The sequence below is a fragment of the Molothrus ater genome, chromosome 1, assembly GCF_012460135.2.
Source record: "Molothrus ater isolate BHLD 08-10-18 breed brown headed cowbird chromosome 1, BPBGC_Mater_1.1, whole genome shotgun sequence".
Lineage (NCBI taxonomy): Eukaryota > Metazoa > Chordata > Aves > Passeriformes > Icteridae > Molothrus > Molothrus ater.
In genome coordinates this window covers 17,054,036-17,067,941 of record NC_050478.2, presented here as the reverse complement: position 1 = coordinate 17,067,941, position 13,906 = coordinate 17,054,036, and the positions used below count along the sequence as shown (strand labels likewise).

The window sequence follows — 13,906 nt, the reverse complement described above, 5'->3', positions numbered from 1 at the left end:
AACATTGCTATGCCATTTTTAGTCATTGTCAGAGATAAGATAGAGTATAATGCAGAACTTTTCAGAACCTGCTTGTGAAATAACTGGTTTTATGCTGTCTTCATACTACTGAAATATTTCAGTGTGTCAGTGAGTGTTGCCATTTACTGCTGCTTCCCAGCAGGAAGTCCAGTCTGCTGACATAATTAATGAAAAAGGGAATCCCCAAAAGGAGAACAGTGCATGAAAGAGGCTGGAGACCTTTACAGTTTTTTGAAGGTAAGTTTTCTCCTACTTAGTAAGAGTAATTTGTTTTGGAAAACTATTTACACTGAACTTGCATTTGATTAAATCACTAGTCCACATTAAGACTTGCCTCCAAAGAACCATAAAGGTTTCCAGCTCTTATTTTCTGTTGTGTAAAAGCCATATTTTCACAGCCTGTGAGCTACCCCAGTCATCCTGCTATTGTTCAGGATGTAGAACTCCCACTGACAGCAGTGCAGAATTCTGTATAGAGGTAGGTGTCAAAATGCAGTGTTATGTCAGCAGACTGCAATATGTTCTTTCATTTTGTGATTAATCACTACATTTTAAAGGACATAGGCAGTGCAGGAAAGTTTTAAATTCCCTTACATGAGGTGAAATTATCTTCTGTTTCGGTTCTTTTTCTGTTCTCCTGTAAAATAGTATAATTTTTCTCTCTTGTCTGTATACCAGAAGTATACAGACAGTTATTTATATATCAAAAGTAGTTTCTTTCTTATGTTGTGGGTTTTGGGGTCTTTGTGCTATTGTTTTGTATGTGGGGCATTTTAAATGTCCATGTGGAGTTATTACACCTATGAGTCAGGACTGACTGGGATAGCCATGTCTGGGATCCTCCATGTAACCTATGATGAAAACAGAAAAATACCAGAAGACAGTGGAAGCTGGATACTAAGGGAGATGGTCCTTTGTGTGAGCTAGGTTGGCTCTTTTATGTGCTTTTTGCCAGTTTTGTTCTCTAGATAATTGCTTCTGTGTTCTTCCCTTACCTTCTTTTCACCTACTTTAAAAAAAAAGTAGTGTGAACTACTGAGAATTGAATCATCAGTGTTAGATCTTCCCAAAGGCTGAGTTCCAATATGTGTTAGGTAGTTGGTGTTTACAGTCCTAAAGTGCTTGCAGTAGAATTCTAGTTAATTCCTCAGGCTTCTGAAGAACCTCTGGGGTTTTAAGGTAATCAGGTAACATCAAGGATAAGATCTATGAGTTATGTCTTTCAAATGTAGAATGCAGGTTTCTGTTCCTTCTGATCTCTCCAGCTTGCTGCTTAGAGTTATCCAGCTGTAGAGAGTTTGTGATGCCATATTTGTAGGTAGAAAAACAGAGATAAGGAAAACTTAAAACTCATCTACAGAGCTACCTGTCATTCTTTTCTCTGCTGTTTTTCAGACTTCAGTCTTGGAGCCAAGCATCCTTGATGCTGTGCTGTTTATTGCAGTCTGGATTTAGAGGGATTAAAGTCAATAACACAGGAGTTTTGCAGTACTGTTAATGCAGCAATGTAGAAATAGGCCTCATGAGGATGGACTCATCCCTCTGCACTTACTGTACAAATGTGATCTTACTTTCTCTTGTCTTCCTAATTCCAGGTTTGAAAGAAGAGGATCAGACCAGGAAAAAGCTGTGACAGCTGTTTTCAGAGGAGCATTTTTTGTTTGGTTTTTAATAGACATTTTGTAGTGTACTGCAGCATATATAATTGATTTAATTATTTGACAGTTCTTGTTTTTTATTTTAGGGAGGTGCAAGCAAGCCAGCGCTCTGTGGCCATAATTGCTGAGATGATCCATACAGCCAGTCTAGTTCATGATGATGTCATTGATGATGCAAATTCTCGCAGAGGAAAAAGGACACTTAATCAAATCTGGGGAGAGAGGAAAGTGAGTTTGCTAATACGTGCAAGGCTTGCCTTTGAATTTCAGCAGAGCACAAATACCTAGAGGTTTGTAACGTTACTATGGCTAGGTCTTGGAATGTGTCAGAAAACATATGAAGAGGTGTGCACGGTTTGTGAGTGAGACAAATGTGTTTTCTTTTTCTGAACTGTTGGAAGCATTAGATAATGAATGGTTGAAGTGTGTTAGTGTTGCACCTGTCCAGCCTCCAGAAGAGATGACTGAGAGGGGCCCTCGCTGTACGTATCTGAAAGCAGTGTCACAAAGATGGATCCAGGCTCTTCTCAGGTAATAGGACAAGAGGCAGAGGACAAAAACTGATGCACAGAAGTTCCATCTGAATGTGAACAAATTGTCCAGAGAGGCTTTGGAGTCTCCCTCACTGGAGAGATTCAAGAATCATCTGAATGCAATCCTGTGCCATGTGTTCTGGGATGACCCTGCTTGAGCAGGGAGGTTGGACCAGACGATTCTGGCCCCTTCCAACCTGGCCCCTTTTGTGATTATTGCTGATTATTACTGATTTTGGCATTGAAATACTTTTAACTTGTACCTCATCCTGAATGCTGATTCAGTGGTGAACACAAAAATGTTTTCAGTCAGCGGGAATTTTTTTTTTAAATTGGTGTTTTCTTCACAGAGCATTACAAGAAAGGTCTTCACCAGAAAATACAAGGAAGGAACTTGGGGTAATTCAGAGTTCACATGGCGTAACAGCCACAAGAGAACGGTCAAATAGAGAACTAATGTTCAAAAAAACTTCATAAGCAAACACATACTGCATACAGGGGGGACAGTGCATATACAGAGAAATATCACCAGTACCATTTGATAGGGACTCAAAAATTACTCAGATGTCCATATTTGGTTATGTGTTTTTTCGCTCTTAAAATGAGATATCTGTGCTTTATGTGGGAAAGTTTTGTAATGTGAGTAGATTCCTGACAGTTAAAGGAAATTGTATGGTCTGTAGTAACACAGGATCACCTTTTTGTTGTTGTTAGGCTGTTCTAGCTGGCGACTTCATCCTCTCAGCTGCTTCTGTAGCTTTAGCACGAATTGGAAATACCACTATCATCTCTGTTCTAACTCAGGTGATTGAAGATCTGGTGCGTGGTAAGGTTTTTTCCTGTTTTTATCTTCCAATTTGCTTGCCTAAGCAGTAAGCCCACAAATAAAACCTCCCTTCTGTGCAACTTTTTAGGTGAATTCCTCCAGCTGGGTTCCAAGGAAAACGAGAATGAGAGATTTGCTCACTACCTCGAGAAGACTTTTAAGAAGACGGCGAGTCTGATAGCAAACAGTTGTAAAGCAGTATGTACGTCTGTCTCTTCTGAAGTTAACATACCATACTGTAAGCTTCACAGCTAAACCAGTATTGCTCTTTGCTCTGGAGACCCTCCAAAGCAAAACCCTGAAATGGTATTCTGCCAGAACGTGAATGGGTTTGAGATTGTGAATTTTATCACAGTTCAGCTGTGTAGCCTCCAATATTGGTTTTCACTTTTTCTTTGCGTTTTTTATTTATACACAGATTTATTGTTATTCTCAAGAATGAAAATAAGGTTCAAATAATCATAACAGTGGCAATCTTCAATTTATGAAATTCTGGAACTTTGATACAGTGGTTTTAAACTCAGTTGATCATTTTTGAGCCTATAATTTGATTTTAAATCTTCTTTGACACCTGGCCCTACTCATTGGTGCTGAGTGAGACCTTAAGTGGTAACAGTGGGAGGAAACAATTATCATAGAATCAGAGAATAAGCTGTGTTGGAAGGGGCCCATCAAGGTCATCAAGTCCAACTCCTGTCCCTGCATGGGACACCCCAAGAGTCACACCATGTGCTGAGAGCACTGTCCAAACACTTCTTGAGCTCTGTCAGGTTTGGTGCTGTGACCACTTCCCTGGGGAGCTCTTTCCAGTGCCCAGCCACCCTCTGGGTGAAAACATTTTCCTGATATCTCTACATCACATTGTAAAAAACCCGAAGCATGTACTTGATTTGTCTTGATTTGTCTGGGGTTTTAATTACCAATTACTTTATCCAGCCCTGTCACTCAGTTCTCTTACTTGATTACAAAAAGATCCAATTCAAGATTATATTCTTACACAAAAGTAGATGTTCAGTTTTAGTGCAGAAAATAGAGGTGGCTAATAATTTCACCCTCAAAGGGAGTTTGGTTTATTCTTTTTAGTGAAAGGCAGTATAGCTAATGGATTCTATAACAAGCAGGAATTCTTAAAGAATTAGAGTAAAAATCTGTGCTAGTGTTAATCATCTTCCTTTGTTCTCAGGGAACTGGTGCATTTGTGCAACAGACAGCAGTTGAAAATTGCTTATATCAAAATGATCACGTAGAATGAGACACATGGATTTCAGGGGAGGGAAAATACCTTTTATTCTAGTTGGAGGAAAGAAATTAAGTCTTCTGGATTGCTCATATTAATGGCAATATGACCCTGGCAATTTTCTTTTGCAAGTCTTGTTTTATATCAGTAGGCACCTAGATTAGTGAAGAGCATGACATTATTCTGCTACCCCAGAAAAAACATACCCAAATTTTAATATTCATTTTGACAGTCTGCCTAAAAGAATCTTTGCAGATGGAAGAAATCACATTCCCACTGGGTGGATTCTCCCTACAGATGTGCTAATTTAATCTTTTTCCTTTTCATGACTTGCAAGAGTTAAGGATTTAAGCAGTTCCCTCAAGACTGAGGCTGTGATGCTGGTCAGGGGGGTGTTTGGCTGCTTTTCTTCTAGTGGCTGGTCTGAGTTGTTCCATTGCTGAACTGCTGGAATTTTATATGCTGTAAAATTTGTGTTAGAAAGGAAAATAGAGAGAGAAGGTCTCTCTTCATGGCAAATCCTTATTGCTGCACACAGTACCAATGAATTGAATATGTATCTTTCCCTCAGTTTCTTTCTGCATGGATTAGGAGAGCTCTATTGATAGGAGTTAAAAGGGATTTTTTTTTTTGGTGGGAGGGATTTGGGTTTTTTTTTTTTGTTGTTGCATGTGAGTGAGTGTTGAGATTTTTTGTTTAGATGGCTTTGGCTACTGAAGAAGTGGAATCAGAAGGAAGTTCTGTGTTCTGTAGCAAAAATGATAAGCAGGATCATCAGTTCTATCTTGAAAGGGAATTCAGTTAGGGACTCAAGAGTATTCAGATCTTGTTTTCAGGGACAAAACTAAGAGAAGAGACTATGGGTTTTAGAAGCAGTTCTGTTCCTGTTAATGATAGGAAAAACCTGATTAGTTGCTGTGATTAAATAAATACAAGTATTAATTGGAAAGAAGATGTCAAACAGGTTCAGGTGGCACCTTAGAATTCCATTGTGCAATGCTTTAGAAATGGAAGAGGAGGGTATTCCTGCAAAAAGGTCTAAACAAGACATACAATGTAAGTCATACATTCTGTACCACCAAAGCATTACTGCATTTAAATCAAAATTCTTTAAGTTAGGACTTAGGGAGAGAACAGTCTGTTCAAGATGTTAAGAGCCATCCCAGTCTCCAGTTTATTTCTACAACAGTTCTGCATGGGAGAATGTAACCAAAATTTCAATTAAAGTGTATTGTAAAAGGAGGCAGTGGCAGATGGCCCAGAGTCATTGAAACCTTAGTTACTGCAAGGCATTTTTCAGAGAAACATGAGGTGACTTTAGTTCAAGAATTCAGAAACAATAAAGCTGGAGTGGAATTTCTGTTTAGTCATCAGGCCAGCTGGAGATAGCAAAATAACCCGAGCAGATTTTCTGTCTTTTTTAAACCCTGCAGTAATGTGAATTCCTGAGGCTCATAAATATATTTATATTTTGTATGGTATACTTTCAGATGAAGGATTAAATCCTGCTTGCTTTGAGTGTAAGGGTGCACTAGAGATTGTTGATTTCCATGTTAAGGGAAGCTTGTGTCTCTTGTGTAAGGCAGGGCTGTGGAAGGGACTGAAGAAACCAAGTCTAAAGCTCTGGATATTCCTGTAAGCTCCTGCTCTGACCAGTCCCTAGTTTGGTGTGTGCACAGGGCTCCATCAAAAAACCCTACAAGCATGTGCAGCTGCTGCCCAGGAAAATAAGACCTCTGACTGTGAAGTAGACTCTCCTTTGAGCAGATGACTTTCAGAGTTTCCTTCCACCCTAAACTATTCTGTGGTTCTCCTGGAAAGAGGAACACTGCTCCTGTCTAGAAAAACAGGGATGGATGAGCCAGGAATGAGAAGGCAGGAACCTGACTGCTTCTGGAGATGGGCATGGAGAAGAATAGCTGGAAAAGGGGAACATTTTAGAGCCTTTTCCTTTCCATGGAGTCCACAAATCTAGGACTACAAGAACAAACATCTCTTGTAGTGTTTATTTAAGCAAATTCTGGCCCAGCAGCAGGTTTTCCTCTCTGATCTAAAGAGCACTGGTAGAGATGTGCAAATGCTTTCAACTCCAGCTGCCATATTGTCACATATTAAACATCAGAGCAAGATGTATCTACCCAGAGCTGATAATGTATTTTATGGATGTGAAATTCAGTAAAGAGGCAGAATTGGTTTATAGTCTCTCATATAACATAACACAAACAGCTTCTTTTTTTGCAAAAAGTGTGTTTGAAATAACACCAAGGAGATTGTCCTGCTTTGCTGAATTCAAAGAACATTTCTAAAGAATTTGTTTCACTTGGTATTAGGAAGGATTTTTCATCATGATTTAGTGGAGGACAGGCTTGAAGTCTTCCAAGATTAAATTTGTCATGAGCCAGTCCTTCCTATCTGGGGAGCTCTAGGCTGTTTTCAAAGGGGGAGTTTTATAATTTAAACACACATCACTGTATTGAGTTGGTAATCCTGATTTGTATTTGCAAATGTGGGTATTATCCCCGAGCATTACCCCAGGACAGCTCCAGTTAAACTCTGTGTGGGAGTGACAGGCAGCCTGGCTGCAGCCCGGCCAGTGTCCAGCTGGGGGCAACAATCCACAAGAGCAGTTTGAGCAATTGCATCCTGAAGGAACTCCCTGATAGACACAACCCAACTGCAGGTTTATTATGTGGTCATGGTCAGAGGGTGGTTCACTTGAGGATAACTGGCAGAAAAAATCTCCCGAATTTTTAAATTTTTTTTTGTCCTTTTTTTGTCTGTGAACAAGAATTGACCTTTCAGGTTAAATGGAGGAAGCTCTTTTCTTTACACAGCACTTCCTCTCACCCTCTGCCAGCTACTGCCCACTCCAACCCTTTGCCATTAAGCAGGATTTTGTCACTGAATTCTGTATTTTAATCCTCCACATGGAAGGAAATGTGGAGGTAGGTAAGGATTTCATTGGAACAGGGTGGATGCAGTCCCCCTGCCATGCTGGCATTATGTGATTTGTATTACAGAAGCAACCAAAAGCTTGCGTGGTACAGCAGTAGATGTTAGGTCTTCGGGCAAATACTGCTATTTAAGAGACAAACATCAAAAGGAGGATAAAAAGGCAAAATGTTCTACTGTGATAGTCCCTAGCAACATCTATTTAAATATCTCATATTTGCAGTTCTCTCTGTTTAATAGCCTTCAGGATTTTGTATGATTATTAGAGATAAGTAGCATTATTTTCCTGCTATATTGTCCTCTTTTAAGTAAAAGTGGAGAATGTATGATGCTGTTAATTTCTCAGTCATCCAGATTCCTCTGGGGTTTAGTTATTATCAACAGATGCAGGTTATGACTGGGAAGTGTTCTGATGCTCAGATATGAAGTGCACTGCTGCATAAATCGTCTCTCATTTTGTGCAAGTTGCATCACATTTATTAGGATATAATGTTGTTTCTTATTTCCATCTTCACGTTCACCTCCAAAGCTACTGCTGGATTTGTTTGGGGTTGGTTTTGGGGTTGGAGGGGTTTTTTATGAACCTACCTTACACAGTCCTAAAGAGGAATACATATACATACACACACACACACATACTTATTCTTTTATATTGTGTTTTCCTAGCATATATTTTTAGTCTAAAGTAAAATGTATTTTCACTCCTTGCATTGGTCACAGCAGAATTGGATGCCTGCAATAAACCAGGGTGGATTTTTGTCCTCTGTTCTAATTGGTTTATTGAAAGTTGAAATCAATCTGAGTATTTAACCAACCTCATTTTGCAAAATGTATAATCAGTACATAAATGCAAATAGCATAAATGCCCTTACTTCCAGGCAAGATATTAATTCTCAAACCTTAGTTAACGTCGTATATTTTAGTTTTGTGGAGTTTATTCAGCAAAATTTCTGTCTTTCAAGTAGTTGATTGTACATTCACGTAAAATGTTTTATCTCAATTCAGTGATACCTTTGTGAGCTTGGTGTGCTTTCTTCATTTGCTGTCTTTTCTTTGCCACTAATTATCCCTCAGTAGCTTTGCCTGCAGGCTAATCAAGTCATCTTCCTGAGCAAGTCAGATACAGTTAACATCACCTTAAAAATAATCATCCTTATGTCAACTGCCCCTGCTGTACCAGGTCCAACACATCCAGCTTTGTAATCTTTTATGAGACATGTAATGTCCATTTATCTGCTATCTGACCTCCAATTATCCCCTGGCTGATTCATGTATGTAATTAGTTTAATTTCCCCATCACTGGACTGGATACAACTACTACCCTCCCTGCATGTAAAGTGCATCCACATTTCTTCTCTCTTTATCCTTGCATTGTAATTTCTAAGCCTGATAAATATTTAATGAAGCTAATCTCTTTGCAGATGTGAATGTAGTTTTAAGGCTGCACTGCTGTTCAGCCTTGTTTTCTAGTAAGCTTGGCCAGTTTTGTGTCTCCATGAACTGAGATATGCCAGAATGTGCTCAAGTCAGCTTTTTTTGCCTTTCCCAGATCCCTCCAGCCTGTGCTGGCTGGGTCACACCTATGGTCAAGGGCTAAAAGTGCTAACTTTTAGTTAACTAAAGCTTTCTATTTACTTGGGGTTTTTGTCTTTTCAGGTTTCAATTCTAGGCTGCCCTGACCCCAAAGTTCATGAGATTGCGTACCAGTATGGAAAAAACGTTGGCATAGCTTTTCAGGTAGTGTTTTTGTTGAACTAAATGGAATCTAAAATCTAAACTTCTCCAAAGTGTTTTAGAAATCAAAGTGGGCTGTCTTAATCCTTCCTACAAATCTTGTCTTTAACAAGGATTAGTCTGTATTTAGCTGTAATACTTAAAAAAGAAATTTTAAATAATCTGTATGTTCATTTTTTTAGTTGATAGATGATGTGCTGGATTTTACATCATGTGCTGACCATCTGGGGAAACCAACAGCAGCAGATCTCAAGCTTGGATTAGCCACAGGCCCTGTCTTATTTGCTTGTCGACAGGTAAGTCAGCAGGAAGCTGTTTGCTCAAATTGAGAAGTGTAAACTGCTCCTCACAGGACCAGCTGAAACACATCAGATCTCCAGTGTCAGTGATGAGAGGGGCCTGGGCACATGTGGCAAATCAGTAGGTTCAGTATCAGATGGATTCTGTGCACATGTAAGTTCTGAGAAACACCTTCCTGCACAACTCTACTTACTGTTAGGCACTTCTAGGTATTGAGAGTTTTAGGACATTTTGTGTAGGTTATTCCTAAGTAGCTTCTTGCTTGTGTTTTCTCCTGAGACATCCTCTTCCTGGGCTTGACTGTGTATGTAGGCTTTTTTGCCTTGTTCTGGGCTTTGTATCCATCTGGGGCCAAGAATTGAAATCCCTGCCTTGCCTTTAGGTGGGTACCTTTATTTATTGGATTTGATCTTTTCTTTTCTTTGTCCTCAAGTATTATCCATTTACAAACATGAGTAGGTTTCCTGTCTGCAGGTTGGGTAAGAGAAAAGGGACTGTCATAAATAAAACAGGCTTAAAATTGGTCAAGATTTTCAGTGCCTTGGAAATTATTTGGAGGAGCAAAATGAAAATGGAACTGTGAGCAGCATGAAAAACATTAAAATTTGTGCTAATCCATAAACAGGAAAGAAACTGGTTTAATTCCTTGCTCTAGTGTCTTGTTCCCCAGAGGCAAGCAGATTTGGGACTTAAAAAGCAGTCCTTCCTACCAGGCTCCACAGTGTGATATAAAAGCTGGCACAGTTAGTTCCAGCAGAGCTCTCATCTATGATCTCTCAGTGGAATTGCTTAGAGCTTGACATGGGAAAAGTTCTACATCATTTAAAAAAACCCAACAACTTTGACATTTACTTCCCCCTCTAAAAGAGCCTGTTGTGGGGGCAGGTGGAGCATTCACATCTGTTTGCTTCCTTATCCTTTGGGCATTTCCAAGGATCTGTATCTCAGAACAGACAGGAGCACAGAGTATCAGCCAACTGACAAAGCAGATGAATGCATATTGAGAACAACCTTCTCTGTGTCCTCAGTGTCTCCCCATACTCATCTGGGGGCTTCACAAGCATATTCTTGAATCATTATTTCAGAACTGTGTCATAGCAATTGGAGCTGTCCAAAGAACAGTGAGACACTCAGGCAGAGAGGGAGGATGGAGTTGTAAAACTGTTTTTGTGTGTGCTAAAGCCACGTGCAGAAGGAAACAAGGCATGTTGCAAATACCCAGTTTTGGCAGAGAATGGGTGACATTGATTGTCTTGTGGGTGTTGAATATTCCAATTTTTAAATTAAAACTATTTCTTATTCATTTGTTTGGGTTGTCTGTCTCTGACTTTGAACTTCATCTGTCTTTTAATTAGCTTTACTAGATAAATTAGTTCATAACATAGAAATAAAAGAAAATAAAATCTGTCACTCCTATTGTAAAATCTTGTTCTTTGTAGGCCACTTTTTCCTCATTTGTATCTTTGATAGATGGGAAGTGTACATTTTTGCATTGAAATGTAACTTGACCATCTTATAAAGTTTCCTGCATTAACCAGAAGGCTTCTTTGCTGCAAATGTCCTGCTGTTTTCAAGAAACTGGAACAACAGCACTGCAGACTTAACTGATATATAAACAAAGCATGAGTGCTAAAAAATGTGGAGCTTCAACCAACACTCATGATGCTACTAAAAGATATTTCATATATTTGTGTCTGAGAAAAAACCCTATGAGCCAGGACTTGAAGACAGTCCAAAGTGTAATTATTAATTATAGGCTGTCTTTTCAGATTAGTATTGCTGCTATCCTTTCATGTAGCTGGTACTCTTCCAGTTGTCTTCCTGACAAACATTTGTTAGTTTTTAATGTGCTCTGGATCTCCAGTGGCAGATGCCTTTTCTTCCTCTCCTCTCCCCTCCCTCTGAAATACACCTTTGTGCATTAGAATATTAAGGAGAAAAAAATGTTTACCTTGATATAGTACCTATTTATTCAGTATTTAAAGTTAGCTCACTCAGTAAAAAAAAACAACACCCCATTTATTTTTTAAGGAAATACACTAGTGTATGCTAATTCTAAAGCTCCTCTTAAATGAGTACAGCTGAAGAAGGAAGGTTTATTTTTATTATAAGCATTCCTGTTAAATGCTGATGTGCTGCCCACTAAATAGGCAGAATTGCTAATAACAGCTCTGCCTTACAAGTTTGGGGATCTTCATGTCCTTTAATGCTTAAATATAAAAAGTGATCCCATATGCATCCTATATAACTGTAAATATGAATAATGTGAAAACTGATTGCATGAACACTGCAATTAAATTGTCATTACCTGGCAAGGAAGCTAGGATCTAGAAAAAGCCATGACTTTCCTCTTTTAGATGAAGTGTGAGTCATCACTGAACTTCTGAATGCATCTCCAAGACTGTGTATGAGTAATAGGAGACTGTCACAGCACTGAAGGGTGCTACATGTTTGTACCTGAACAAGGCTGTAAAGCTGCAGTTGCAGGCCCAAAGGTGTGCAAGGAAGGCAGATCATTATTTACAAGTATATGGCAATAACATCATCTTTGTTTGACTCTAATCCTTTCAGGCAACATGAACAAACAGCTCTTTCTTTCCCTTAAAAAGAATTCTTCTGTGGAGTAGCTGCCTTGAGTTGTAGCCTTATTTTGTTAAGCACTAGGTTTTTCTGTTTCTAGGCTGTCTTAAGAAAGAGGCTGCATATTTACCTAAGTGATGTGATTTTTCTCAAAACAACTGACTTGAGTTACCTGCTTGATTTGTAGGGAATTGAGCATGCAGTGCTAAATACAAATGCTATGTGGCTGAAAACAAAATACCTTATAGTTGTTGTTTTTATCTTACTAAAAAAAAAAAAAATCTGTGTATATAATATACCAGCACAATGGAAAATGTAAGAGAATGTAACAGCCAGTGTTTGCATGAGGGGATTTTACAAGTTGAACTATACAATATTGCAACAACCAACATCCCAGGTTCTTTTGTATGTGTGGGGGCAGAGGTGCTTCTTCCAGGAGTGCCAACACTGATCATCATCTGTGATAGAGTATCTGATGCAGATTATTCACCAGGCAGTAGCCACATCAGAAGTTACCACACTGGAACATCTGTTTAAGATGCTAAAATGGCAGGTGCTGACTTCTGCTTCCAATTGGCTACAGCCAGCAGAGCCAGAGCCAGGTTTCAGTTATAAGTGTTTGGGCTCTGCTATATTCCTGTGCAGACTGCAAGTACAAACCTAAAGCTGTAGCTGTAGCAGCAGTGACAGGGAAGAGGGCTGCACTTTGGTGGTGTTCTGACCTTAGCATGGCAGGCAGCTACATGGAAAACAACTCAAAAGCAAGTACAAACCTTCTCCCTTTGTGCTTAGTTTCCAGAAATGAATGCTATGATAATGAGGAGATTCAGTAAGCCAGGAGATGTTGAACGTGCATGGAAATATGTGTTGCAGGTAAGACTGATATGAAATATTTCTGCTCTCCCTGCTGCTCAGTCTGAAATTCATTGCCTCTCAAGTAAAATAGCAAGGCTGCATTGGAAAATACCTTCTGTGTAGCATGCAATGTACAATGCCAAGTAAGAACAACTCAGGTCTCCCTCTGGCACAGTATTTTAGCAGAAATGCTAGGTACTGAAGAACTTTTTTTTTTTTTCCCTCCAACAGCATAAAATCTGTGTAAGTAAAAAGTTCACACATGAACTCAGTTCTTCAGCTGAGGCATAGCTGTATTCAACAGCTGGTATAAATGGCATGTAATTTCCAGTCAGTCTTGTAACTGCAGTGCACACCCTATACCAGTTTTAAATTACTCTGGTCTAAAAAGACTGAGAAATGGTCTGTGCAAAATTATTACCTATTTCTCAGAATAGCATGGGGGTTTTGTACACCTCTATTTAGGGCAGGAGGGGAAGGGATAAACCATTAGTTTCTACTTTGTTATTAATACCAGTGCTGTTTTGTAATGGCTGAGTTGCTATTTTAGCATGGATGAGTTTTAGTACTTGGACAGTTTGGGGCAGGTAGGTGGGCTTCCCCAATTACAGAACGAATCCTCTTTCCCCATCAGAATATAATGTATGAGTGTACTTACTGACCTTAGAACCTCCCCCTGTGCCTGGATGAGGCAGAAGGCAGCAGGAGGCTGATCAGGTCCCTGCTTTTGTCTCTTCCCTCAGAGTGATGGTGTGCAGCAAACCACCTACCTCGCCCAGCGCTACTGCCATGCGGCCACGCGCGAGATCCGCAAGCTGCGGCCGTCCCCCGAGAGAGAGGCCCTGGTGCACCTGACAGAAATGGTTCTCATGCGGGACAAGTGAGAGAGCTCCTTCCACTCCTTCTGGCAGCTACTTTACCAGACTGTGCCTACATTTATTTCAAAAGTTTTTGCTTCCAACACAAGCCACCAAAAATTATTTTTTTAAAAAAAAAAACTCCTTTTTTTTTTAAGTTTTACTTTACTTTCTTTTTTTTTTAACTAAAGTTTAAAGTGTTTTACTGAAGGAAGCCATGCAATTCAGAGCAAATCAAACAGTGCTGTACAATTGTTTTAGTGGGGGCTATTGATTGTGGGTGATGGGGAAGATGTTTACATGTTGATGCACAAAGGCCACAATGAAAATAAATATAAATCAGTGTATGAGAA

At 39.4% G+C, this 13,906-nt stretch overlaps 1 protein-coding gene across 2 annotated transcripts in view; it reads left to right on the top strand.

Annotated features, from left to right (window-relative positions):
* Positions 1 to 13,906, top strand: part of PDSS1 (decaprenyl diphosphate synthase subunit 1) — a 22,213-nt gene extending 8,307 nt beyond the window's left edge. Inside the window, exons 5-11 of one of the 2 annotated variants that reach the window (XM_036405492.2) lie at positions 1,766 to 1,907; positions 2,927 to 3,038; positions 3,127 to 3,236; positions 8,884 to 8,964; positions 9,144 to 9,257; positions 12,634 to 12,714; positions 13,440 to 13,906. In XM_036405492.2, coding sequence (XP_036261385.1) covers positions 1,766 to 1,907; positions 2,927 to 3,038; positions 3,127 to 3,236; positions 8,884 to 8,964; positions 9,144 to 9,257; positions 12,634 to 12,714; positions 13,440 to 13,580 — 781 coding nt within the window. In that variant the 3' untranslated portion in view covers positions 13,581 to 13,906. Of the gene's footprint in view, positions 1 to 163; positions 1,908 to 2,926; positions 3,039 to 3,126; positions 3,237 to 8,883; positions 8,965 to 9,143; positions 9,258 to 12,633; positions 12,715 to 13,439 lie in introns of both variants that reach the window. The other variant, XM_036405500.2, reaches the window with a different exon arrangement.